The following is a 26,249-nucleotide window of genomic DNA, read 5'->3' as shown; positions in this document are numbered from 1 at the left end:
AGTATTTGGCTCCAGAGTCCTTGTTCTTAATGACTATGGTGTACTGAACAACATCCCTCTGTAATTTTAAAAGTCTTTTAGCACTTTTATGTTTATGAAGAGAGTTCAAATCCATCACCTCCTTGAACACTTGCAATAACCCAGCAAGGGAACTAAGGCTCAGGGACATTAAGGGACTTTATCACGCAGTGGCCAAGTCCACCCTGTGGAGCCTGTGTTCAGTCTGATGACCATTCATTCATTTATTCATTCACTCTTTCATCCACCTGAGAAATTGAATGATGGCTGAGCTCTGTGCACACCAGACTCCTTCTCATTCTGTTCCTGGGTAAGGGGCTCGCTCCGGGCTGGGGCAGAGCTGCTGGAGAGGCAGGCATCATCCCCCTCTGGGTGCTACTCATCTTCCCAGGGGCTCCTAAATACACCTACTCTGGGGCAGGGAAACAAGTCAGAGTTCTTCGATTCCCCAGTTGGGTGAGGGGCTCCTCTGAACCTCCTCAGGCCCCCCAGGCTTCTACCTGATTGTTACCGGCGACTGTGGCCCACACTGGCAGGCAGAACCGTGTAGCTGGGTCCACGGTGGGACATGGGTACCTTTGCTGGGGAAAGCCCTCATATATCCTTCGAGGCTCCAAAGTCCCCTTGACCACTTCCACCCCCACCTTTCACTGAAAAGAAACTCCAGAAGGGGATGACATGGAGACATTTATTGGATGTCTATGGGGCTGGTCCGCATGGGGGAGGGTTCGGGACAGGGGCCTCCTCAGGGCTGCCTGGAATGTCACTGGCGGTCACTGTGGCTATGAAGCAGTGGTGGAGAAGGCGTTTGGAGTCCGCAGCCTGCCCCTCATTGCTTTCCAGCCGCGGGCTCCAGAAGGGGTAACTCTGTCCAAGGGGCCTCACTCCTCGCACTTCCACTGCGCTGCTCGTGTTCACACCTTGGCGGTCAGGGGGCACTTCCTCCAGGCCTGGAAAAGCAAACTGAGAGTGTAGCTCTTCCTCCTGAAGCTCTGTTTTCCTCGCCAGGATCATACCCCAGGCAGCTTCTCTGAGTGCTTACCTTGGGCAGTGCATTGTGCTCAGAGTCTTTTTTTTTTTAATTATTATTATTATTTGTATAAATTTAAGGGGTACAAGTGCAACTTGTTACATGGATATATCGCATAGTGGTAAAATCTGGGCTTTTAGTGTATTCATCACCCGAATAAAATGTTCTGTGTACACATTAAGTAATTTCCCACCCCCTTCAGAGTCTTAGATGTGTCATTTGTTTAACAAATATTTAGTAAGAATATACATATCATGCCCAAGGCGCTGTCAATGTTTCTCATGAACTTACAGTTTAGTGGGGGAGAGAGACAATAAATAACTGTTAGGAGACATGAAAACTTGACCTTCACCATAACCCTATGAGGTAGGTACTATTACAAATCCATCTTGTAGATGAGAACACAGGCTTACCACATGGCTAGTATGCAGAGGAGTTCAGAGCATTTTTTAAACACATATTGTTCTTTGCTTTAAGAACAGCTTCCATGATTCTCTTCTCTTGACTGCTTTCTTTCTCTTCCTCTGATGTCTTAGCTTGAAAGGAAGCTCACTTGGCCTTATTATTCCTTACCTCTCATTCATGAGGTAACTTACTTGGTTCCTGCTGTAACTTACTTGCTTTTTGCCCCCTCCCTACCTTAAAACTATGTCTCTACATCCAATGGTCACTTGTAAATCCTTATCTCCCTTGACTTATCAGGAGCACTTGGCCCAATTGAACATTCCTGTCTTTATGGATTAAAAAGTATATCAAGTGGCCAGGCATAGTGGCTCAAGCCTGTAATTCTACCACTTTGGGAGGCTGAAGCAGGAGGATTGCTTGAGACTTGGAGTTTGAGACCAGCCTGAGCAAGAGAGAGACCCCATTTCTACAAAAACACACAAAAATTAGCTAGGCGTGGTGGTGATGGTGTGTGCCTATAGTCCCAGCTACTTGGGAGGCTGAGGCAAGAGGATCCCTTAATCAGTCAGCATTTTTCCATGAAAAAAGAAAAAAAGAAAAAATTAAAAATTTTTTTTTTAAATTTATTAAAAAAATACAAAAAAATTAAGAAATTACAAAAGAAAAAGAGGATCCCTTAAACCCAGAAATTTGAGGCTGCAGTGAGCTATGATATGGCCACTGAACTCCAGCCGGGGCAACAGAGTCAGACCCTGTCTAAAAAACAAAAACAAACATATAAAAAAGTAAAAAAAAAATAATAAAAAAAAAGTGTATCAAGCATTGAAGCCAGAAATTCAAATCATCTTTCACAGTTTCTACCCCAACTCCTTCACAAAGCCAAGCAATTCACCAGGTCCTGCAGATTCTACCTAATTACCATCTGCCATGCCTACCCACCCATTTCTCTCCATCCTCAAGGCTACCACCTTAGGTCAGGCTTTCATCTTCCTCTTCTCAGACCACTGGAACAGCCTCCAGTTGGGCCTCCACTCCATCCTTTACATTGTAGCCAGAGAGACCTTTCTAAGATCAAGTGAGTCCACGTACTGTTCTTTCTCAAAAGCCTTCAATGTCTTTCTATTACCTGTGATCCTTAAGGTGATATCTTATTGTGGCTTTAATTTGCATTTCCTTAATGACTAATGAAGTTGAACATATTTTTGTGTGCTTATTTGGCAACTATATATCCTCTTCAATGAAGTGTCTGTTCAAGTATTTTGCTCATTTTCTAATTGTTTTCTTAATGTTGAATTTAAGATGTTCTTTATATACTCTAGGTAAAAGTCCTTTGTCAGATATGTGACTATATTCCCCAGTCTGAGGCTTGCTTTTTCATCCTCTTGACAGAGTCTTTTGCAGAATAAAATTTTTGAACTTTGATGAAGACCAATTTATTTTTTTTTAAAAATGTACTTTTTGTGTCTTGTCTAAGAATTCTTTGCCTAATCCCAAGTCATGAAGATTTTCTCCTGTCTTCTTCTAAAAGTATTATTTTATGGTTACATTTAGATCTACTTTCAGTTAATTTTCGTATAAGGTATGAGATTTAGGTGAAGGTTTATTTATTTTTACCTACGGAAGTTTTTTACCTAACACCATTTATTGAAAAGACTATTTTTCCCTGGTTGAATTACTTTTGCACCTTTGTCAAAAATCTGTTGGACAAACTTATGATGTGGATCTATTTTTGGACTGCATTTTGATCTATATGTCTATCCCTTCACCAATACTACATTGTCCTGATTATTATTTATTGTTGCTAAGTCTTATGTTTCCTCCAACTTCATACTTTTTCAGTATTACTTTAGCTATTCTAGTTTCTTTGTCTTTACATGTAAATTTTAGAATTAGCTTGTCTGTATATACAAAAAAGCTGCCACAATTTTTTAAATCTTTACTATGTTAGGTCTTTCAATTCATGAACATAGTGTATCTCTCCATTTATTTAGCTCTTTGATTTCCTGCATCAACATTTTGTAGTTTTTTGTTTGTTTGTTTTGAGACAGGGTCTCACTCTGTCACCCAGGCTGGAGTGCAGTGGCATGATCATAGCTCACTTTGAATTCCTGAGCTTAAAGGATCCTCCAGCTTCAGCCTCCTGAATAGCTGGGACTACAGTGTGCACCACCAAGTCTGGCTAATTAAAAAAAAATTTTTTGTAGAGATAGGATCTCGCTATGTTGTCCAGGCTGGTCTCAAACTCCTGGCCTCAAGCAAAGCTACGAACCTTGGCTTCCCAAAGTGTTGGGATTATAGGCCTGAGCCACAGTGCCTGGCCATGTAATTCTTAACATTATCCTGTACATGTTTTGTTAGATTTATACCTAAGTATTTCATTTCTTTTGGAGCAATTGTAAATGGTATTATTGTGTTTGTAATTTTGGTTTTCAATGTTTTGTTCCTAGTATATATAAACACAATTGATGTTCGGTTTTGACCTTACATACTATGTCCTTGCTAAACACACTTATTAGTTCTAAGAGGTTATTTTTATTTATTTATTTTTTTGGAGACAGTCTCACTTTGTTGCCCAGGCTAGAGTGAGTGCCGTGGCATCAGCCTAGCTCACAGCAACCTCAAACTCCTGGGCTCAAGCAATCCTCCTGCCTCAGCCTCCCGAGTGGCTGGGACTACAGGCATGCACCACCATGCTTGGCTAATTTTTTCTATATATATTAGTTGGCCAATTAATTTCTTTATATTTATAGTAGAGACGGGGTCTCGCCCTTGCTCAGGCTGGTTTCGAACTCCTGACCTCGAGCAATCCACTCGCTTCGGCCTCCCAGAGTGCTAGGATTACAGGCGTGAGCTACGGTGCCTGGCCTAAGAGGTTATTTTTATGCATATATTTTGTAGATTCTTTGGGACTTGGTTATTTAAGCTTGCATTTTAAGGCATTTCAACTAGTACTGGGATTTACTTCAACTTCTATTCAATTCAAGAATCCCCTTAGTTGAATCCCACATTTAGCCTTTTCCTGATTACCTTCCATGGATAGAGAAGCTTTTTTTTTTAAACCAAGATTACAAATTGGTGAGCCAAATATGGCCCAGAGTGAAGGGAGTACTTTTTGCAGGCGTATTTAAGGTTTCAGTACAAATAAGTTCTATAATACTTTTTTTTTTTAGAGACAGGGTCTCACTTTGTTCCCTGGGCTAGAAAGCAGTGGCATCATCATAGCTCAAGCAATTCTCCCTTTTTCTATTTTTTTGTAGAGATAGGGTCTCACCCTTGCTCAGGCTGGTCTTAAACCCCTGATCTCAAGCAATCCTCCCACCTTGACCTCCCAGAATGCTAGGATTACCTAGGCCAAGTTCTACTTTTTTTTGAAGCAACAACTGCCTCCCTATGGCTTCCCCCACTGGTCCCAGCTCTGTTCTCTGGCTCTTCACTAAACATCTGCTCCTCCTGCCCCAGAACAACCTCGCAGAGATATGAAGCCCTAGGCTGTGAGCCCTGAGTCTCCTCTGTTCAAGGCCAAATATTCCCAGCTCTTCAGCTGATCCTCACATGACCTTGTTCCCAGGCCTGAGCTAGTTACCTACCTCTGATCATGTTCTGATTGGTCCCTCTTAAATTGTGGAGCTCTGAGCAGCTGGCAGTCAGGGCTCTGGGAATCCCTTGGGCTTCCAGGAGTTGCAAGACCTTGGCTCAAGTCCTCATTCTGCTATTAAATCATTGTACTACTTTGTGCCAACTCCTTTTCCTCTCTGTATCTCAGTTATCACTTCATAAAATGATGTAGGAAGTTGGGTTGGTCTTATTTTTCTATTTCTTTTCTTTTGAACTCCAAGTTTTAAAGGAATCTGCCTATATAATAGAATGCATTTAGTAAGTACTAATTTTTTCCATTTTGTATTAATAAAGAGCTCTGATCAGATATTGGAGGGATCCCATGTTAATTACCACCCTTGAACTGACATAATTCTAGATCAAAGCAAAGAAACTTGGTCCCAGTAAAACCTTTGGAATCACGGTGATTGCTCAAGAATTCCCACTGCTGTATTTGGGGACCCTCAGGAACCCAAAGTTGGGAACCTACAGATTAGGTGATAAAAAGTTAGTTCTGAGATGTGATGGCTGGTATGTTCTATCCAATTGAGGGTAAAGATGGACCATCACTCTTTGGCTTCCAGACCTTATACTGCTGTTAATGTGACCTGAGATTCCACTTAGCATTTTGGCAACCACATCACGCTTCTGGTTTATACTGAGCTTGTGGACATACCATGTCTTTTTTCACATGACTCTTTTCCCAGATCCCAGAGCTTCCCTCAATTTTGTATGCCAGGGCCTTCAATCCTACAATCCCAGCCTTCTGGGAAAACTAGTGGAATAGGCAATAGCCCACCTTTGACCTCACATACTCCTGACTCTTCCTTTGGCTAACATGTAATGGAAGTTACTAAAGTCCCATAATGGTGCCTGAAGCCTACGCTGGGGGATTCTATCTTTGAAAAGCTGCTTTTCATTTTTTTCCAAGTCGAGAGGTACTTGGGAGAAGAAGAAGCCTTAAAACAAATATACCAAGTTCTATTTTGAAGTTATGATAAGAAGATTCATGTTTTATAAGTGGCTAAAATATACTGGTACAATAATCTTAATTGATTCTCCTAACAACTCTCTGTGACAGGTATTATTATTCCATATAATAAACAACTGAGGCCCAGACAAAGTCAACATTGATGTAGCTACTAAGTATAGGATGCAGGATTCACTTTCCATTTTGCTTGATTCCAAAGCTTGTACTCTTTCCACAGAACAAGCACACACCCAGTATAGGTTAGTAACTGTGCTAGCTCCTGGGCTACAAAGGCATTTATTTAAGATATAGTTCCTATTTCTTTGAGATATTAATAGTCACTTTGAGATGACTATCACGTAAAAATCTAAGTGCCTAATAATCATTAAAATGAGAGCTACTAATTGTTAAAAGCCTACTATGTGTTTGAAACTAATTAGGTACCAGTAAGCATCATCTCTAGTTTTTACAACTTTCTTAGTAGGTATTATTGTACCCATTTTAGAGTAAATTGAGGCCCACAGAAAAGTGACTTGCTGAAGGCCACACAATGAAAGCACCAAAGCCAAGATTACAGCCCTGGCATCTCAGCCCAGAGCCGTGCCTTTCCACCTTTTTCCATGGACCTTAATGGCCAGTCTCCCATTACCTGGGGTCCTCAACCCTGAACTTGGGACTAGCCTATGGAGACCAGTCCAGACAGGAGTTCTCAGGTTCTCTTCCTGCTCAGAGATGAGTCAAGACAAACTCACCCCTGACTGAGGCATATTTGGTTCATAGATGTTACCCCCACCAAGAGTGGTTACTTAAAAAGCAGTGGGATCTGGGGTGACGTGACTGAGCCCTGTGTGGAAGGTGAGGGGTATGATGGAAGCCACTCTGCAGTGCAGGGGCAGCTGCTATGGGGAAATCTCTGGCCTGGGAGAAAAAGGCTTGGCCACCAACTGGCTGGGTGATCTTGGGCACATAACTGCCCTCTCTGAGCCTCAGCTTCCCTATCTGTACAATGAAAGCATCAGACTTAGTTTCTAGGAGCCCTTTGAGTTCTGGTTGCTGAGAATGGCTGATTAATGATCTCTCTACCAACACCTTTCAGAGGAAGATAAGAATTAAAATTCTACTTTTTTTCTGATTTTGTTATCTTATTAAATTTACATAGGTTGGAATATCATTGCTACACTCACCTCACTCACCTCAAAACAGATGTGTAGTTTTTTTACCACCTGGCAAAGTAGCTGAACAGGTTAAAAGAGATAATGTATTTGAAGTCCTTAGCACGGTACCTAGCACAACAGTAGGAACTCAATCAATCCTTTGATAACTAGTTTGATGATTAGCTAGTTGCTCACAAAGTGCCAGAATAAGAAAGTTATGGTTTCCATTGCATCCTGAGTTTGGGAGATGGGATGGGTATGTGGGGGATGGGATAGGGTAAAGAACACCTGGGCAGGGGAAGGAGGCTGTTGCAGAAACTGCTTGTCCACTTATACTCTGCTCTTGACAAGGCACTCCCCACCCCACCTCGGCCCCCACACTCAGAGATGAACCCACGGGCCAGTGAACTACCATAGGCTTTACAGTCTGAGAGATCTGGGTTAACATCTCAGCGACACATGCTCATTAGCTCTATGGACTTAGTTCATTTTCCCTGGCTGAGACTTGGTTGCCTCTGCTGTAAAAATGGGGGTAATGGTCTGTCTGTGTGTCCTACTGAAAAGCAAGGCAGCAAACAGAAATGAACGTCTGTAAGAGATGAATGTAACATAGTGAGGCTGTGAACTGTCTCAGATGCAGAAGGAGCGACAGGAAGCTCCTGGGTTGATGCTTTTGGGTGCAGAGGGAAGGAGAAGACAACGCTTAATAAAGAAGAAAGGGAGGAGCTAAGAGCTGAGTTTGAACAAAAGGCAGAGAGAGCATAAAGTTGTCATTTAGTAAAAGGCCAGGACATGCATTTTTCATATTAAAAATAAGAAGCAAAAAGCAAGAGGACAAACTGTCTCAAACCTTGGTGACTGACTAATTCAGCTGGTGGCTGAGAAGTGAAGAGTGGGAGAGTGGTTTCCATTCACAAGATGAGGGGTGAATGTTCCCTTGAGCCAGAGAAGCTGGGAGTTTGGGTAGATAAGGGATGTTGGGCACAAGCCTGACTATCCCACCGTCCTGATCTGGCAAGATGGACAGAGCAGGAGTTTGGAGGCAGAAAGACACATGTTGGAATTCCAGCTCCACATTTACAAGCTATGATCCTTTGGGCAAGCCATCTAGCCTCTCTGAGAACTGGTTTTCACATCTGTAAATTGGGTGATAATAAGACCTATCTTTCCTACTAGGGTAGGAAAGATTAGATGAGATAGTATAGGTAAAATTTTAAACAGCTAGTCTGGCACATAATAGGGCCTTCCCTTTCACAGCAACAGAGATAAGGAAAGGACAGAGGGTGGAGGTAGAGTAGGCTCTGTCACTTACTCATCAGGTGACTTTGAGTTTCAGTTCTCTCATGGATAAAATGGAAGTAGTAATAAAATCTATTCCCTGCCCAGTTATTGTGAAGAGCAAATGAGGTGATCCATTTAGAGCTAGTTCATTCCTTTTAACTACTGTATCATATTTCATTATTACATTAAACCACAGTTTATTTATGCATTCATCTACTGATGGACATTTAGTTTGTTTCTATTATGACAGGTTATCATGATATCTATCTTTTTTTTTTTTTTTTTCTGAGACAGAGTCTCACTCTGTTGCCTGGACTAGAGTGCCGTGGCGTCAGCCTAGCTCACAGCAACCTCAAACTCCTGGGCTTAAGCGATCCTTCTGCCTCAGCCTCCCAAGTACCTGGGATTACAGGCATGTGCCACCATGCCCGGCTAATTTTTAATATATATTTTTAGTTGTTCAGCTAATTTCTTTCTATTTTTAGTAGAGACGCAGTCTTGCTCTTGCTCAGGTTGGTCTCGAACTCCTGACCTTGAGTGATCCTCCCACCTCGGCCTCCCAGAGTGCTAGGATTACAGGCGTGAGCCACCACACACAGCCCAGATATATCATTCTTAAATTCCATTCTCCTGATTATTAGTAAAGTTGAGTATCTTTTCATGTGTACTAGGCATTTGTATTTCTTTTTTACGGATTACATTTCTCTCTTTCTCTCTCTGTCCCTCTGTTTTTTAATGGAGAGTCTTGCTCTGTCACCCAGGCTGCAGTGCAATGATGCAATAATAGCTCACTGCAACCTCAAATTCCTGGGCTCAAGTGATCTTTCCACCTCAGCCTCCCAAGTAGCTGGGACTATAATAGGTGCGAGCCACCACACCCAGCTTATTTTTGTATTTATATATATATATATATGTATATATATATATTTTTGTACAGATGGAATCTTGCTATGTTGCCCAGGCTGGTCTCAAACTCCTGGTCTCAAGAGATCATCCCACCTCAGCCATATTTTTATCATTTTTTAAAAGGTGTATTTATACATTATGGATATTAATCAATCCTGTCTTATTTCATATACAGGTGATTCTCATTATTCACAGAATTATTCACATTATTATTATTATTCTATAAAGTCACCACACACACTGAACTAGCAAATACTAAATCATTGCTCTGGCCAGGCGCTGTGGCTCATGCCTGTAATCCTAGCACTCTGGGAGGCCGAGACGGGAGGATCGCTCAAGGTCAGGAATTCGAAACCAGCCTGAGAAAGAGCAAAACCCCATCTCTACTGAAAATAGTAAGAAATTAATTGACCAACTAAAAATATATATACAAAGAAAAAAAAGAGAATTAAACTAAATCATTGCTCCTAGGTAAAATACAAGGTTAAGTTCCTGTAAGCCTCTGGTCACAACATTTTTGTCAACCAATCACTATGTATTGTTTGTATGTAACTTTGTTTTTTGTGTGTTTCAGTTTAAAGGCCCTTTATTTAATACAAATTATTGATTCACTAACATTGCACTCATGGCCAACAGCACTGCAACTCACGCCTGACCAAAGTTTATCTAACATGCACATTTTCTCTGCAAGGCCTTCATGTGCTTAGGAACACTAAGACAGCACTTCAGCACTATGCTTGGAGGCCATTTTAAATAGTGAAATCACCAACAAAAAGCACAAAAAATGCAAACACTGTGGCACTAAATAGAATGTGAAAAGGACACTTGCTTACAGTGTGAGAGCTGAAACAAGGAGGCAGAGTGTCACCTTGTTCGGTATCAGCCGAGAACAGGTGCAACTCAAATTTTTGGCCTCTCTGTGAATCCTCATATATGCAAATGACATTGGAAGTGCCTTGAGTATTGATTTTGAGGGTACAAATAAATTTAGTAAGTAGACACACCTGCAAATATGGAATCCTGGAATTATGAGAATTGACACTGCGTGTATGTTGATATTTAATATATCACAGCATCTTTGCAGTCTTTCACTTGTTTTTTAACTTTGAATATGGTGCCTTTTATATTATTTGTATTTAATGTAGGCAAATTTGCCAATTTTTTCCTTTATGTTTTTAAAAAATAGATGTTTTATTCAAATTCCTATATTTTAATTAGTCTATTTCTGGACTCTTTCTATTCTAGGTTTTTCTAACCTTATTTTTATTTATTTATTTTTTTCAGTTTTTCAACATGGTTTAAGGTTTTTCAACCTTAGTACTTTATTTTCTATTCTAGGGTTTCTCAACCTGGTTGACTACTGACATTTTGGGCCAGACAATTCTTTTTTTTTTTTTTTTTTTGAGACAGAGTCTCGCTTTGTTGCCCAGGCTAGAGTGAGTGCCATGGCATCAGCCTAGCTCACAGCAACCTCAAACTCTTGAGCTCAAGCAATCCTACTGCCTCAGCCTCCTGAGTAGCTGGGACTGCAGGCATGGGCCACCGTGCCCGGCAAATTTTTTCTATATATATTAGTTGGCCAATTAATTTCTTTCTATTTATAGTAGAGATGGGGTCTCGCTCTTGCTCAGGCTGATTTCGAACTCCTGACCTCGAGCAATCCACCTGCTTCGGCCTCCCAGAGTGCTAGGATTACAGGCGTGAGCCACCTCACCCGGTCTTGGGCCAGACAATTCTTTGTTGTGGGGTGCTGTCCTCTGTATTGTAGGATGTTTAACAGCATCCCTGGCTTCTACCAATAGATATCAGTAGTGCCCGTCCCCTAATTGTGACAATCAATAATGTCTCCAGTCTTTTTCAAATGTCCTTGGGGAGCAAATTTGCACTTGGTTTAAAACTGTTTGCCTGATTCTGTCAATTTCTGTGCTAATATCATACTGACACATTCTTGTATCTTATATCTTTTTTTTTTTTTTTTGAGAGACAAAAAAGCTCCTACTATGTCACCCAAGTTGCTGTGCAGTGGCTATTCATAGGCCTGATCATAGCACACTACAGCCTGGAACTCCTGGACTCCAGTGATCCTCCTGCCTCAGCCTCCCACATAGGTGAACTACAGGTATATTCCACCTTGCTGTCATTAATTCTTATATCTTTTTAAAAATGTCTTATCACCTGATGGGGCAAGTCTCTCCTCTTCTTTGTTTGCCAAAATTGAATTTTTCACTTTTGTGCCTGTATGCTTCTAGATTAATTTTAGAATTCATTTGACAAATTCTATGAAACATTTTGTTGGGACTTTTTAAATTTTTTTGAGACAGGGTCTCACTCTGTTGCCTGGAACAGAGTGCAGTGGTCCAATCATAGCTTACTGCAGCCTCAGAGTCCTGGGCTCAAGTGATCCTTTTGCTTCAGTCTCCTGAGTAGCTGGGACTACATACATGTGCCATCACGCCTGGCTAATTTTTGTATTTTTTGTAGAGATGCAGTCTTTCTTTGTTGCCCAAGCTAGTCTTGAACTCCTGGCCTCAAGCAGTCCTCCCTTCTCGGCCTCCCAAAGTGCTAGGATTATAGACATGAGCCACCACACCTGGCCAGGATTTTTAATTATAGATTAGTTTGGGAAGAACTGACATTTCTATGATGTTGAGCCTTCATATGCACATGCATGTCATATCTTACCATAGAGTCAGGTTCTTTTATGTTTTTCATTAACTTTCATTATTTTCCTCTATAAAAGCTGAAGCCTGGGCTGTCTCTGGTCTCCTGCAGGCTGAGACTATGTTCATACTTTTTCCCTATTCCCTGGCTGCTGCCTCCCAGGTCTTTCTGACTCTAAGGGGAGCTAGATGAATACGTCTACACTCAAAAGTCACTCCTCCTGCTTTTCAGTGCTCAGCCACAGCAGGATTGTCCATAGTCATTGCGATCTGAGAAGGGTTCTTATGTTGTTGCTTGTTGCATTTTTAAATTAGAAAATTAATCTTTTACAAATGATAGCATCCAGCCCTCTCTTTCTCTGAGACTTAGCTCCTTTTGCCTCTTCTGTTTCCCTGATGTTTACCACTCTTGCTTCTCCTGCTTAGCTGAAACTCCTCCCTTATCCTGCCTGGCCTTATTCCGAATGGTGGCCCAGCATGAATGACCTCGTTGCTGTATAGGGCTCACTCACTCAGTCCTGCCCACATACCTCTACCTTTATTTACCCTATGCTGGGGTACTTTACCTCCTCTATTTGGCCTGATCAACTTCCTCACTAATTCAACACTAATTTGAGTCTCCTTCCATTTTTTAAACCTTCTTTACATTTGATGTCAAACAATTTTGTGCATAATTACATACTTGTACAGACCCAGCATGATGGGCAGAAGAGAGTATGACTTGAGGCAGAAAGACAAGAGCTGAATTTCAGCCTGCCATTTTTATCAGTTATGACACCTTGCACAAGTTACCAAACCTCTCTGAGCCCTGATTTTCTCATCTGTAATTGGAGATAATAATATCCATTTTGAGTGTTGTCTACCAAACTATACTGAAAGATTTTTTTGCCAATAGAGGCTTGTATCTTTCACAGTACCTTGCAGGAGGCTGTAAAAATGTGTGTAATAAAGACTTTAAAAAACCAACACTTTTTTTTTGGCTGTTAGAGACTCTCTCAATGGCATATGCTAATGACGAAATGAGTAGACTAGAACAACAGATTATTGAAAAAAAAAGTAACAAAACAACTAGCCAGGTGCAGTGGCTTATGCCTGTAATCCTAGCACTTTGGGAGGCCAAGGTGGGAGGATTGCATGAGGCCAGGAGTTTGAGACCAGTCTGGGCGACATAGTGAGACCCTGTCTCTACAAAAAATAGAAAAATTAGCCAAACATGGTGGCATATGCCTGTAGCCCCAGCTACGTGGGAGGCCAAGGTAGGAAGATCACTTGAACCCAGGTGTTTGTGGTTGCAGTGAGCTATGATGATGCCATCACACTCTAGCCTGGGCAACCGAATGAGACCCCGTCCCCACTCTCCCCTCCTCCAAAAAACCCTAGCTGTGTTTGGTTTCTGAATAAATTGTGAGTTTGGGTAGCAGAAGTTTTTGTTTTGTTTTGTTTTGTTTTTTGAGACAGAGTCTCACTCTGTTGCCCGGGCTAGAGTGCCATGGCGTCAGCCTAGCTCACAGCAACCTCAAACTCCCGGGCTCAAGTGATCTTCCTGCCTCACGGTCCTAACTAGCTGGGACTACAGGTGCTTGCCACCAGACCCAGCTAATTTTTTCTATTTTTAGTAGAGACGGGGTCTCACTCTTGCTCACATTAGTCTCAGACTCCTGACCTCAAGCAATCTTCCCGCTTTGGCCTCCCAGAATACTAGGGTTACAGGCATGAGCCACCGTGCCTGGCCCAGAAATTTTTTTTTATTAATTCTATTTTGTTTGAGGTAATAATAAAATCAGTTTGCATTACCTGAAGCTAGAATTAAAACATTATTTTAGAAAATCCACCACATGGATTCATCCTTGTGTGACAAATGAAGTGCTGACGATATTAAATCACTCTGATAAACACTGAGCACATGAAGGGTTTGGGATGGAAATGTTCAGATCATGAACCTCCTGAGAATGTGCTGCTGCTTTTGAATATTCCAGGAACACTCACAAGGCAAATGTTCCAAACAGCATTTGCAAATTTCTCCCCTCTGAGAAGGTGCTAGCCTGCTGCTGCATACAAGGAAATCATGTGGCCTCTTTCTTACCTGTTGTCTGTAAGCTTAAGCCTGGGTCCAACTTTGTGTGGGGCTTTGAGCTGAGGAACAGGTAACAAAGTACACAGGCGGTGACAATGAAGGCTAGAAGGACCACGGCTGCTATGGACAGGCCCACAAGAGCGCCAACACTGGGGAGAGAAGACCACACAGGAGTGAAGTGTCAGGAAGGGACTTGAGAGGCATATGTCATGGAAGTGTCGTAGGTGTTGCAGGAATCAGCTTCGGCTTTTGTGCCGTCCCTACCTGTCTTAAACAGGCTTTCTGTGCCTAAGCATGTAAAAGTGCATCAACTACATGCTAAGTACTCGCCATACATTTAACATGGCACGGCTTAGTGCCACCACGTAGTTGGGACTCAGTATGTGTTCACTTTCTTCTCCTCTCCCTCCCTCCATGCTTTCTGGAACCTGTTCCCAGCCTAGGGAGCTAGAGATGGTCTTAAAGACCCCCACCCCCACCGTGCTGTTTCTTAAAAACCAAGACACATAGTAGGCCTTAGTGAAAAACCAGCTGTCCTTCCAGCCTTGAGTTATTTCTGACCCCACCTCCACATTCCTTCTGACCATGACAGTGTCCACCCCATGTCTAAAATACCACGCCACTGCTGGTCCCTCACCTTGCAACCTCACTGCCTCTGCCCCCAATCAGGCTTTGGTCAGCTGGTCTGAAGGAAAACAGTTTCTTTCTACCTCACACACACCAGTCCACACACTTCTGACACTAGGCATGTGGGGTTTTTTCCACATACACCAAGCAATTCTCTAGCAGATACCAGAAGGATGTCCCATAATTTAACTCAATTCTGACACTGTCTACTTGGAGATAGTGTCAGATCCCACAGGTCGAGGGTTCAGTCCCACAAGACTGCCCCCTACTGCTGCAGTCCCCAACCCCCAGGCTGTGGCCGGACACCAGTCCATGGCCTGGAAGGAAACGGGCATCACACCCACCCCATGGAGCTCCACACCCCACCCCACCCCACCCCCACCTCCTGGTCTATGGAAAAATAGTCTTCCAAAACACCAGTCCCTGGTGCCAAAAAGCCTGGGGACAGATGCCTTACTTCAGATGCCAATCGCAATACTTCTGACCCATCTGTTATGAAAGGATGTGCCCATGACCCCTTCCTTGGGTTTGATTGATTTGCCATTACAGCTCACAGAACTCAGGGAAACACTTATGTTTACTGGTTTATTATAAAAGGATATTACAAAGGATACAGATAAATGGCCAGATGGGAGAGATACATAGAGAAAGGAATGGGGGAAGGGCACAGAGCTTTTGCATCCTCTCAAAGCACATAACCCTCCAGGGACCCCCGCATGTTCAGCAATCCGGAAGCTCTCCAAACTCTGTCCCTTTGGAGCTTTATGGAGACTTCATTACATAGGCACGATTGATTACATCATTGGCCACTGGTGATCAATTCAACCTTCAGCCTCTCTCCCCTCCCCAGAGCTTGGGAGGTGGGGATGTGAGTTCCAACCCAGTAATCACATGGTTTGTTCCCCTGGCAACCAGCACCCATCCTGAGGCTCTCCAGGAGCCCACCGTGAGTCACCTCATTAGAACAAAAGAGGTTCCTTTCTCCCAGCAAATTACAAGGAATTTAGGAGCTCTGCTCAGGAACCAGGGGTCAAAGAAAAAATACTAGAACAAAAGATTCTCTTAGCACCCCTATCTATCAGAGTGTTAGGAACACTGACTCAGGAACTGGGGGCAGAGACCAAATATATAGTTCTTATTATAACACAGTATCATATCTGATTTCCAGAAAACTGCCTCCTGGCTCATTTGAGGGCCACTGTCTTTTCTATTTCACACGATCCCTCCCCATGATCTCCCCTTATTGGAACTTTACCTGTCCTTGAAGGCCCATCTCAAATATCCTGTCTTCAGTAATGCTTTCCTTGGTCATCTTTCTCTCCCCTCCCTTCCCCCCATGGCAGGCTAACCTGCCCAGGGCACTTTACTCAGGGCCATTAGCACTTCCCACTTGGTCAGGCAGCCAGGTGTGCTAGGGAAAGAGCAAAGGGCTTTGGAACCAAACCAACCTAGCTTAGGACTCAACTCTGAAACTGACTCACTATGAGATGTTGATGAATTTACTTAACTTTTTGTGTCTCAGCTTCCTTGCCTGAAAAATTAAAATGATCAAAACATGGCACCTTGTAGGTGGTGGTGAGGATGAATGACACTGACATGTTCTTGGTGCATATTCCTCATGTGTCCCCTGAAGGCAGTCAGACCATGTTTAATCAGCTTTATCCTCCCCTAATACAGGGCCTAGCATATTGTAGGGAGTTGGTAAATATTATTGAGTACCTACTATGTGTCGGGCACCATGGGATGCTCTCCCAATAGGAAGGGGTTGGTCTATACCAGGCTTTGTGTCTCTGCCTACCACTCCTTCTCCAGCCTTCCTGCCTATCCACTTCCCTGACACCACCCCCAGATTCCTGGCCTTGCTACTTCTGCAGGACTCTGCTCCCAGCAAGCTGGTGGCCACTAAACAAAAGCAGTTTGGAGCTTTGAACAGCCTGCCTTCCCATTGCTAAAAAAATTACTGGACACTCCTGCAATGGAATAGTATAGAGTATATAAAGAGTTTATTAATTATTAGTTTACTAACATTCTACACTGGCTGGCTGAGTTTAGGCTTCAGTTACCCTTGGTGTGACTTGCTTGGTAACACCCATGTTGGCTTCTTCCCTTCTCGGTCTCACTTCCTCACCCACTACCGCTGTCTTCAGGGGTCACTTTCCATATAAACTACTTGCCATCAAATCCTTGTCTCAGACTTTTCCAGGGAACCCAAACTAAGACACTAGATTACCTATGATTTCTTCCCCTTTGTATTTCACCTGTCCATTTCACATTTTCCACATTGAGTATGTAGTATCTTTTAGTTCTTGTAATTACTTTAATCAAACATTGTTTTCTCAATTGAGATAAACTTACTGTTATCTGGGAGACTTGTGCTTAGATTGGGACCCCATGCTGTATGAGGGACATCTGTGGGCACCTGGATGGAAAAGGGTCTCTAAAGGCGCCCTTTGAGGAGTGAGTGAGAGAGCTGGGAGGATATGTCCCAGATTGGAGGTCAGTCAAGGAGCAGGCACCGTCTCTGCTGATCTGTCTGGGGACAGAGCTGGAAACAACAGGGTAGGCTTCAAGGAAGGAAAATCTGTGCTTAGCATAAGATGAACTTTAAATGATCAGAGTTGACTCATGGTGAATGTACTGCTTCAAGGACATGGTGAGTTCCCCATAGTGGGAGAAGTTTGTGCAGCATACATGGATGAGTACACTTTTCTGCAAAAATAGAGATTCCTACCCTGGCTGGGAAATTTGATTAGAGAGCCTCTTTTCTTCTAGGATTTCACTGTTCTGACTGAAAGATAAAATACCCACTATGACCCCTAAGAAAGAATTGGAGGGACAGCCTAATAAACAAGGGGTTGGGAGTCAGGTAGTTCTAAGTTCAAATCCTGGTTCTGCCACATTTAAGCTAAAAAATTTACCTTACCTCTCTGATCTTCATTTTCTTCATTTGTAAAGGTTCCTATCTCATCGGGTGGCCATAAGGATGAAATAGGACGGTATGTTCAATGCCTGACCACCAACTCTGCCCTCCAGCAAAGCTCACATCCTGGTAAAAAACAGAACTAGTGACTGAGGGTGTTTGGCACGTGGACCAGAAGGTGTGAGAGCACCAGCTGCTTCTCCATAGGTGTCTTCACTTCCTGAGACACAGTTTTAAAGACTGCAATTCTTCTTGAGCACTGCCTCTCCAAGAAAACAGTGCTTACCTGGAGATTTTTATGTTTGTAAGAACTAATTTTCACGAAAAGAGTCAAATGGAATTCAGACCCAAACAGGTCTCCACCCTGCAATGCTGGGGCTCTGTTAGGAGTATGCTGGGTGAGTTGTTTCACAGTTCACAGCAGGCTGATCACCTAGACATCCTGAGGACCCTCGGTTCCCCTCTGCCACCTTGCAATTATCTCTGATGTTTATGAACCATGTTATGTCCAAGCCCAGGAAATTATCCTAGAACCTCTCAGCTGCTCTTGGGGTCACAGAATGGAGCATGACAACATGAGATGTGACCTCAGAGATCACCCTACCTAATCCTTCAGTAAAGCATTATCTGAGCCACTAAAGCACTCCACATCAGAGGGTTTCCAGGGCAACAGAAGGGACCACAGGCGTGTATAGGGAAAGCAGGGGAGTAGTGGAAGAGGAAAGGGGTCCTGGCTGGGTGCTGAGGGGATTACTCATCTCTGTGTCCCCAAGGGCCATCATAGTGCCCAGAAGACAGTAGAGGGTTAGTGAATGTTTTTCAAATGATCTTAGTAGATCAGGTTATAAGAGAATCAGGCTAGGCCAGGCCTGGTGGCTCACACCTATAATCCTAGCACTCCGGGAGGCAGAAGTGGGTGGATCGTTTGAGCTCAGGAGTTTGAGACCAGCTTAAGCAAGAGTGAGACCTCATCTCTACTAAAAAATAGAAAACAATTAGCCAGGCCTGGTGGCACATGCCTGTAGCCCCAGCTACTTGGGAGACTGAGGCAGGAGGATTGCCTGAGCCCAGGAGTTTGAGGTTGCTGTGAGCTAGACTGATGCCATGGCACTTTAGCTGAGGCAACAGAGTGAGACTCTGCTTCACAAAAAAAAAAAAAAAAAAAAGAGAGAGCCAGGCTAGATTTAGACAGTCACAGAGTAGGATATGCCCAGGCTTGGGGCCAGACAGGCCTGAGTTTTCATCCCAGCTCTGCTACTTCCTCTCACTGGGTCATTCCCAGAAAGTAACTTAACCTCTCTCAGGTTTTCTCATCTATAAAATGAAGACGTGCCAGGGTTGTGAATGTGTGAAAGTATATAACCCTTACATGGTCCTAAGTAAAGCTCTTTAAATCTCACTCTGCTATGATATGGCTAGATCTTGGACAATTCACTTTTATACTCTGAACTTCACTTCTCACATCTATGAACCAAGAAAAAAATTTTATTGAGCACCTACTATTTGCATGGTCACTTTCATGTGTATTATTTCACTTATTCCTTATAACAATTCTATGAGACAGGTATTACTATTGTCATATTAAAGTTGAGAAAAGAGACTAGGAGATTAAGTAAGTTTTTTAATCCACATGGATAATAAGTGACAGAACTAACATTTGGACCAGGTTCTGATGAGCCCCAAAGGTCCACACTGTCTCTGTACTTCAAAGGGAGGACAGTGCCACCTTATTTCAGTGCTAACTACTCAGTGAGCCTTCAACAAATACTCCATTGTTTTACTTTAGGTGTATATTGTATCTCTCTATTTTTTTTTTTGAGATAGAATTTCACTCTGTTGTCCAGGCTAGAGTAAGTGCTGTGGCATCAGCCTAGCTCTCAGCAACCTCAAACTCCTGGCCTCAAGCAATCCTGCTGCCTCAGCCTCCCAAATAGCTGGGACTACAGGCATGTGCCACCATGCCTGGCTGATTTTTTTCTATATATATTAGTTGGCCTATTAATTTCTTTATTTATAGTAGAGACAGGGTCTCGCTCTTGCTCAAGCTGGTTTCCAACTCCCGACCTCGAGCAATCCACCCGCCTCAGCCTCCCAGAGTGCTAGGATTATAGGCATGAGCCACCATGCCGGCCCTCTTTTTTTTTTTTTTTTTTTTTTGAGACAGAGTCTCACTCTATTGCCCAAGCTAGAGTGCCTTGGCGTTAGTCTAGCTCACAGCAACCTCAGACTCACTCAAGTGATCCTCCTGCCTCAGCCTCCTGAGTAGCTGGGACTGACTACAGGCATGTACCACTATGCTTGGCTAATTTTTCTATTTTTAGTAGAGACAGGGTTTCACTTCTCCTCAGGCTGATCTTGAACTCCTGAGCTCAAGCAATTCTACTGCCTCGGCCTCCCAGAGTGCTAGGATCACAGGCATGAGCCAGTGTGCCTGGCCTATGCTGTATCTTTCTAAATGGACTGTGAGCTCCTTAAGTGCAGGGAATACTTGATTTTTGTGTCCCAGTGCCTTGCAAAGTGCCTGGCACAAAGCAAAAGCTATAATGAATGAATACATGGATGAAAAGAAACTAAGTTAATATGATTCCCTAGGTTATAGATAGCAGCCAAATGTGCAGGATCTGATAACCTGGCCATCTGAAAATCTTTTGGAATTATAGATTGAGCAGCCTAGAAAAAGCAATAATATTTATAATTATTATTGACATATATTAAGTTGATTTCACCTCTGTTATCTCATTTGGTCCTTGCCATTGTCTTAGAAACCAGGGTAATGACTCATCATCCTCCCCATTTGACAGGTGAAAAAACAGAGGTTCAGAGAGATTTTAGTGACATACAATGCTGTCCTTTCCCACACAGAGGCCATGCAGCCTCTGCTCATATACCTCAGGAGACAGCAAAATTACTACTCAGATGGCCTTCTCCATTTACGCAGATGCCTGTTTCCCAGAGCAGGCTAAGGATCAGATCCCGTACTCTGGGTGAAGCCTTTGGAGATCCAGAGGTATTCAAATCTAGTGCCCTCTCAACCCAACACTTAGGTTCCAGGAATGTCAGAGCTTGCCTAACTAACCCCGTCCCCAAACAAATGGGGAAACTGAGGTCTTATGGGTGGAGATTCACCCAAACTACACTTCTATTAATATTGCCCAAGCTGGCTTCTGCTGTGGTATTATGCCATTATCTCATGATGAACCTGGAGGCAGCTCTGACTTCCAGATGTTCTGCCTTAGCTTGGGGGTGGGCTACATCCCCAGCATTCACCACAGGACTTGGCAGACACTAAGTGCTTAGTAGAGAGTGGCTGAAAGAATGACTAAATATGAAAGGGAAGGAAAGGGTTGAGTTTGGGCTGGGGATGGGGTGCAGCACCAGCTGAGGATTAAGGTTTGTGTTTGAGGTTTGCATGTAGGTCTAGAAGAGCTGCAGTCAGGATATGGGAGCAGAGCTGTGGTGGGATTGCAGGCAGGAATGAGGAGGAGGCTGGGATTGGTGATAGAATAAGGACTGGAATCAGTATTGCTTGGGGAGTGGGGAAGTCAGGGACGAGGACATTATCAATGGTGGGAAGGGGACCCTGGTGGGCGCTTGGCTGAGGACTGGGGTGGAGAATGTTTGAAGATGGATGTTTGCTCTTGGAGGAGGCTTGGTGTATGTGATTTGGGGTTAGGTTGAAAGTGGTGGTGGAATGAAGTTTGGAGCGGGGATACAGTGAGGGTTGTTTTGGGGTAGAGGGTGGTGAGGTTCAAGCATGGATCTAAATAATGGTTGGGGTCAGGATGAGACCATGGAGTTGAGAAGGGATTTCAGGAGAGGCTGGGTTAGTGGCAGGGTGAGAGTAAAGGTCAGTATTGGGCATGAGGGGGTAGGGCCGGATGGGGGCACTGGTGCTGATGTTTAGGTGGGCACATGGATGAGGGTTGAGGCTTAGCCTCAGTCTGGGCTGAGGGTGGGGTGCAGGGGCTAAAAGTGGAATGGGGTGCAAGGCAGGGTTAGGGCCAGGGCCGGTACCTGAGCCACCACATGTAGCTGTGCTCGTAGGGGAAGAAGCTGTGCGGGTCGTCGCAGCAGTACTTGTGGTCGCGGAAGCCGCAGCAGAAGACGGCGGCCGCCTCGCCCCCCGGCCGCGGGCAGCTGAAGCCGCGCACCTCCTCCTGCTCGGCGCTCACGTAGCTCGTGCAGGCGCCGCTCATCGCCCCGGCCCGGCCCGGGCTACCTGGGCCCCGGACGGCTGGCTGGAGGAGGGCCGGGGAGCGCGCGGCACCGCGCCCGAGAAAAGCAGAGGCAGAGAAGTGGAGGGCGGAGGGCAGCGACACGCAGAGAGACAGAGGAGGACTCGGCGCGAGGCGCAGCGGTGAACACCTAGACCCCCGAGGGCTGAGTGGCGCCCAGGTACGCGGGACCGCGGCGGGCGGGAGGCCGGGAGGCAGAGGAGCGCGGGGAGGAGGGCGGAGGCGCGGCGGGAGTGGAGAGCGGCGGGAAATGGGCGGGAGCCGAGCAGCGGGCCGCCGGGGGAGCTGCCCTGGGAGCCGCGTGCACGCCCGTCCTGCCCGCGCTCCCCCGCCGGCCCGCTGCCTCCCAGCTTCTGCACGAGGGCGCTGCGTGCTCAGGGAGGACAGGCAAGGCCCGGGTGCGGGCGGGAATTCGAGGCCCTCTCTTGCCCCGAGCACACTCCTGGTGGGAGGCACGTGCTGGGCGCTTGGAATCTCTGGGCAGATTCCGGTTCCAGACAAGCGACCAGCCAGACACCACACGGTGGGGTCAATACAGGGATGATTAACACACGACTTCACTTAATCTTCACTATAACCCAGAAGGCCAGGGATTTTGAAACCCATTTTATAGATGAGAGCTGAGGACCAGAGAGAAGTCATTTCCGGGAGCCCCTAGGCCCATGGGATTTTAAACCGGGTCTGTCTAGTTGGAAGCCTTGCTTCACAGCATCTCTTTTCCAGTGAACTTTTAAATGTCATTTTCTGGCTACTTGTTGTCTCTTCCTTTCCCTGAGAACTACCTCCTGCACTGATAAAGTTCACACACCCCCAGTTCACACTCTGGGCCACTGGCCTAGGACAAGGGGGAGAGTGTGGAAGTGAATTGTCCCAGATGGTAGCTTCCTTCCTACCTACAAGCAAAGCCAGAAGACCTGTCCATTTTGAAAAATTATTTCCAGATCATAAGGGTTGTGTTGTCACTTGGATCAGAGAACCACAGAATGAAGGAGCTCTCAGAGCCTTGGTTTCCCCAGTGTACTCTCAGAGGACAGACAGGTGATCTCTCAGGGCTTCATACAGCTTCTTCAGGGCCTTAGCTGTCAGTGGGTAGAGTAGGAAGGGGCCAGTGTGATGCATTGGGTGCCCCCCACCCCTTGCTTCAGGTATGTGGGGAATGGATCCTGGGTATCAGGGGGTCTGGGCTCAAGCTCAGCTCTGCTCCTTTCCTGCTTTTTCTCTCTGTGCTTCTGGTTCCTCGTCCCTTCCAGGCCAGCCCCTCAGATGCTGGTATATGCCACATGCCCCACCCAGGGACCGGGGCCCCTTAGAGGGGTCAGATCTGGGTCTGCCCTTGAGAAACACACAGTATGATGGAGGAAACAGACTGACACAGTCACAGGACAGGGCAGTAAAAGGGAAATGCAGGAACCGTGGACACAGAGAGGTACCATCTGAGGGAGCAGGGAAGGGTTTTGAGGGGGTAGCATCCTCAAGGATCACTGTAAGGTCAAATATGAAAACTGGAGGGAAGTGTTATATTTATGGCCTAGAAAATTCCTCCCCTGAGCTGTGGAGCTCTGCAAACAGGGAGCTGGAGGGCCTACTTTAATGAAGATGCACTTTGGCTCTATTTATCAGATGGAAGGGGAAGAGGGAGGAATCCTCTGGGAAGGAGAGAGGCTCCTGGAGTCCTGGAGACCAGCTGGGAGGAAGGAAGCTCTCTGTCCTGGCTTTTGGCAAAACTGGGAAGCCTCTGACAATTTCTAAAACCCTTTCCCAACCAACAATTAGTTCTTCCCAACAACCCTGTGGGGTGAACCAAGCAGGGATGATTATGCCCCTGAGAGAAATAACAAGCCCAGTGTCACACAGCGATCCATGGCCCAGGCAGGACTGCTACCCATGTCTGTCTAGCCTTAGGCAGTCTGATGATCCCTATTCAGAATAATGTTTTTAACTGCAAGCAGCAGAACTGCGATGTGAATCTTGTTCTGTAATATTCTAGACCAGGGTTTCTCAACCTATTGACATTTTGAGCCAGATAATTCTTTGTTGTGAGGGGAAGTCCTGTGCACTATAGGCTGTTTAGCGGTATCTCTGGCCTCTACCTACTAGTTGCCAATAGTATCCATCCCCCAGTTGTGACATCCCAACTATTCCCACATGCAAAGTGTCTTCTCAGACATTATTTTGCCTGATTGTCCTAGGTAAGAGATCACGTAGATGGAAGTGTCTAGCACAGTGCCTGGTACATACAAGATAAAATCTTGTTTTCCTTTCATCGGCTAGATGAAGCAATGGAGGTCCAGCAAGGTTGTGACTGTCCCGAGGCTACACAACTAGTAAGGGGGTATTGTCATTTGTTATATTAATTTGCCTATTAATTATCATTCTCAGGTCTTTTACTATATCCTGAGAAGAGTTTCTGCTTTTCCCAGAAGGAATAAGGCAAATCAGAAGAATCTTAGAATCTTTGTTTCCTAGAGTTGAAAGAGTCCTATAGGCTATTTAGTTAAACTCTACTACATGGTTCTCAGCCCTACATTAGGGTTGCCAGATAAAATACAGGATGAACAGTTAAATTTGAATTTCAGATAAACTACACATACTTTTTATTTATTTAGTTTTGTTTTTTGGAGACAGGGTCTCTGTTGCCCAGGATAGAGTGCAGTGCCATCATCATAGCTCACTGCAAACTCACATTCTTGGGCTCAAGTGATCCTCCTGCCGTAGTCTCCCAAGTAGCTGGGACTACATGCACACACTACCGTGCCTGGCTAATTTTTCTATATTTTTTGTAGAGGCTGGGTCTCTTTCTTGCTCAGGCTGTTCTCAAACTCCTGATCTCAATTGATCCTTCCTCCTTGGCCTCCTAGAATGCTACGATTACAGGTGTGAACCACTGTGCCTGGCCTACAAGTGCATTATAAATATAACTATGTGTCATGCAATTGTCATTAATACCAGGTCTCTGGTGGTCCTGGGACTCCCTCTGGAGAATGACAAGCAGGACTCAGTTGGTCATGTGATAACAGGAGAGTATTCATCTACTAACAGGTTAAGAAGAAGGGGCCTTCTGACTGGGCTTTCCCATCCTCATTGAGAGTGGTCATCCCCCATCTTGGGAGGATTTGAGTCTTTCAGGGGAACCTAGGCAGGGGCTCAGACAGTCCCTGGGACATTCAGAAACAGACATGGATGATGACAATAAGGTCAGTTGGCCAACACATGCATTTTGAACACCTACTGTGGGCCACACATTTGCTGTGCTCAAGGAATACAGTGGAGATAAGGGACACAGCACTATCAAGGCAAGGAAGAGAAGTTCCACCTGTGCAATGGAGGAAGGTGTGAAAATGAACATGGCAATCAGTTTAGTGTTGGGGACACACTTACATCCCTACTTCTCAACCCTTACCTGTGGCTTCTACCACTTTGTGTTCAGATAGGGATTTGGCTGCTGTACAAGAACCCAAAGTACACAGTCTCAAAGACTGAGGCAGGAAGCATCAGGAAGAAGGAGAGGGGAGATTTGAAAGATGTTAAGGTGTGGGGCAGAGAAGGCTACTTATACCTGCCCCCTCAACGTCTGTTCTCCCCTTCTTCTCTGTTAATGGAATCTCTAATTTTCAAACCTGGGCGCATGGCCACACAGAATAAAAATCTATTTCCTAGTGATCAGAGTGTAGCCATGTGACTAAGTCCTTCTGATGTGTGGAATGTGATGTGGTGCCCTTAAAGGAATATGGGTGAGGTGTCAGCCATCTTGGACCTCGCAGAGCATGGCAATATCCTAGGGATGGCAGAGCCATAACCCTGGTTTCCTGATGAATTCATAGAGAGCAGTAAACGTCTGACTTTCACAAGGGATAGAAATGAATTTCTACTTTATTTGAGACTGTATTTTTTAACTCTTATTAAAGTGTCAGTTCTCAGCTTTCATGTCATTCCTCAAGGAAGTCTTCTATGAATCCTAGGATAGGTCAATTGCCACTTTTTTTTTCTTGAGACAGGTCTTATTCTGTCACCCAGGCTGGAGTGCAGTGGCATCATCATAGCTCACAGCAACCTCAAACTCCTAGGCTCAAGCAATCCTCCTGCCTCAGCCTCCTGAGTAGCTAGGATTGCAGTTGCATACCACCACACCTACCTAATTTTAAAATTTTTTGTAGAGACAGGACCTTGCTATGTTGCCCAGGCTGGTCCTGAACTCCTGGGCTCAAGTGATCCTCCTGCCTTGGCCTCCAAAAATGCTGGGATTACAGGTGTGAGATACTGTGCCTAGCCAAGTGCCCTTCTATACATGCTCATGGCTCCCTGTACTTCTTCCTAGTGCTTATCATAATTATGAATATATAATAATTGATATAATTTTGTTTAATGTTTGTCTTTC

The 26,249-nt window shown here is 44.6% G+C and overlaps 1 protein-coding gene across 1 annotated transcript; it reads right to left on the bottom strand.

The window, feature by feature from the left end:
* Nucleotides 1-692: 692 nt before the first annotated feature.
* On the bottom strand, nt 693-21,869 carry SHISAL2A (shisa like 2A). The gene is made up of 3 exons (XM_012776255.2): nt 21,654-21,869; nt 14,102-14,241; nt 693-968 (listed from the first exon to the last, which is right to left on the bottom strand). Exons 1-3 carry the CDS (start codon nt 21,833-21,835, stop codon nt 718-720), a joined length of 573 nt encoding a protein of 190 aa, XP_012631709.1. The 5' UTR covers nt 21,836-21,869; the 3' UTR covers nt 693-717.
* Between the last annotated feature and the right edge of the window lie 4,380 nt (nt 21,870-26,249).

This window comes from Microcebus murinus, chromosome 2 (genome assembly GCF_040939455.1).
Source record: "Microcebus murinus isolate Inina chromosome 2, M.murinus_Inina_mat1.0, whole genome shotgun sequence".
In the NCBI taxonomy this organism is placed as follows: Eukaryota; Metazoa; Chordata; class Mammalia; order Primates; family Cheirogaleidae; genus Microcebus; species Microcebus murinus.
Note: the sequence above shows the minus strand (reverse complement) of the source record. Positions and strands in the feature narration are given on the sequence as shown.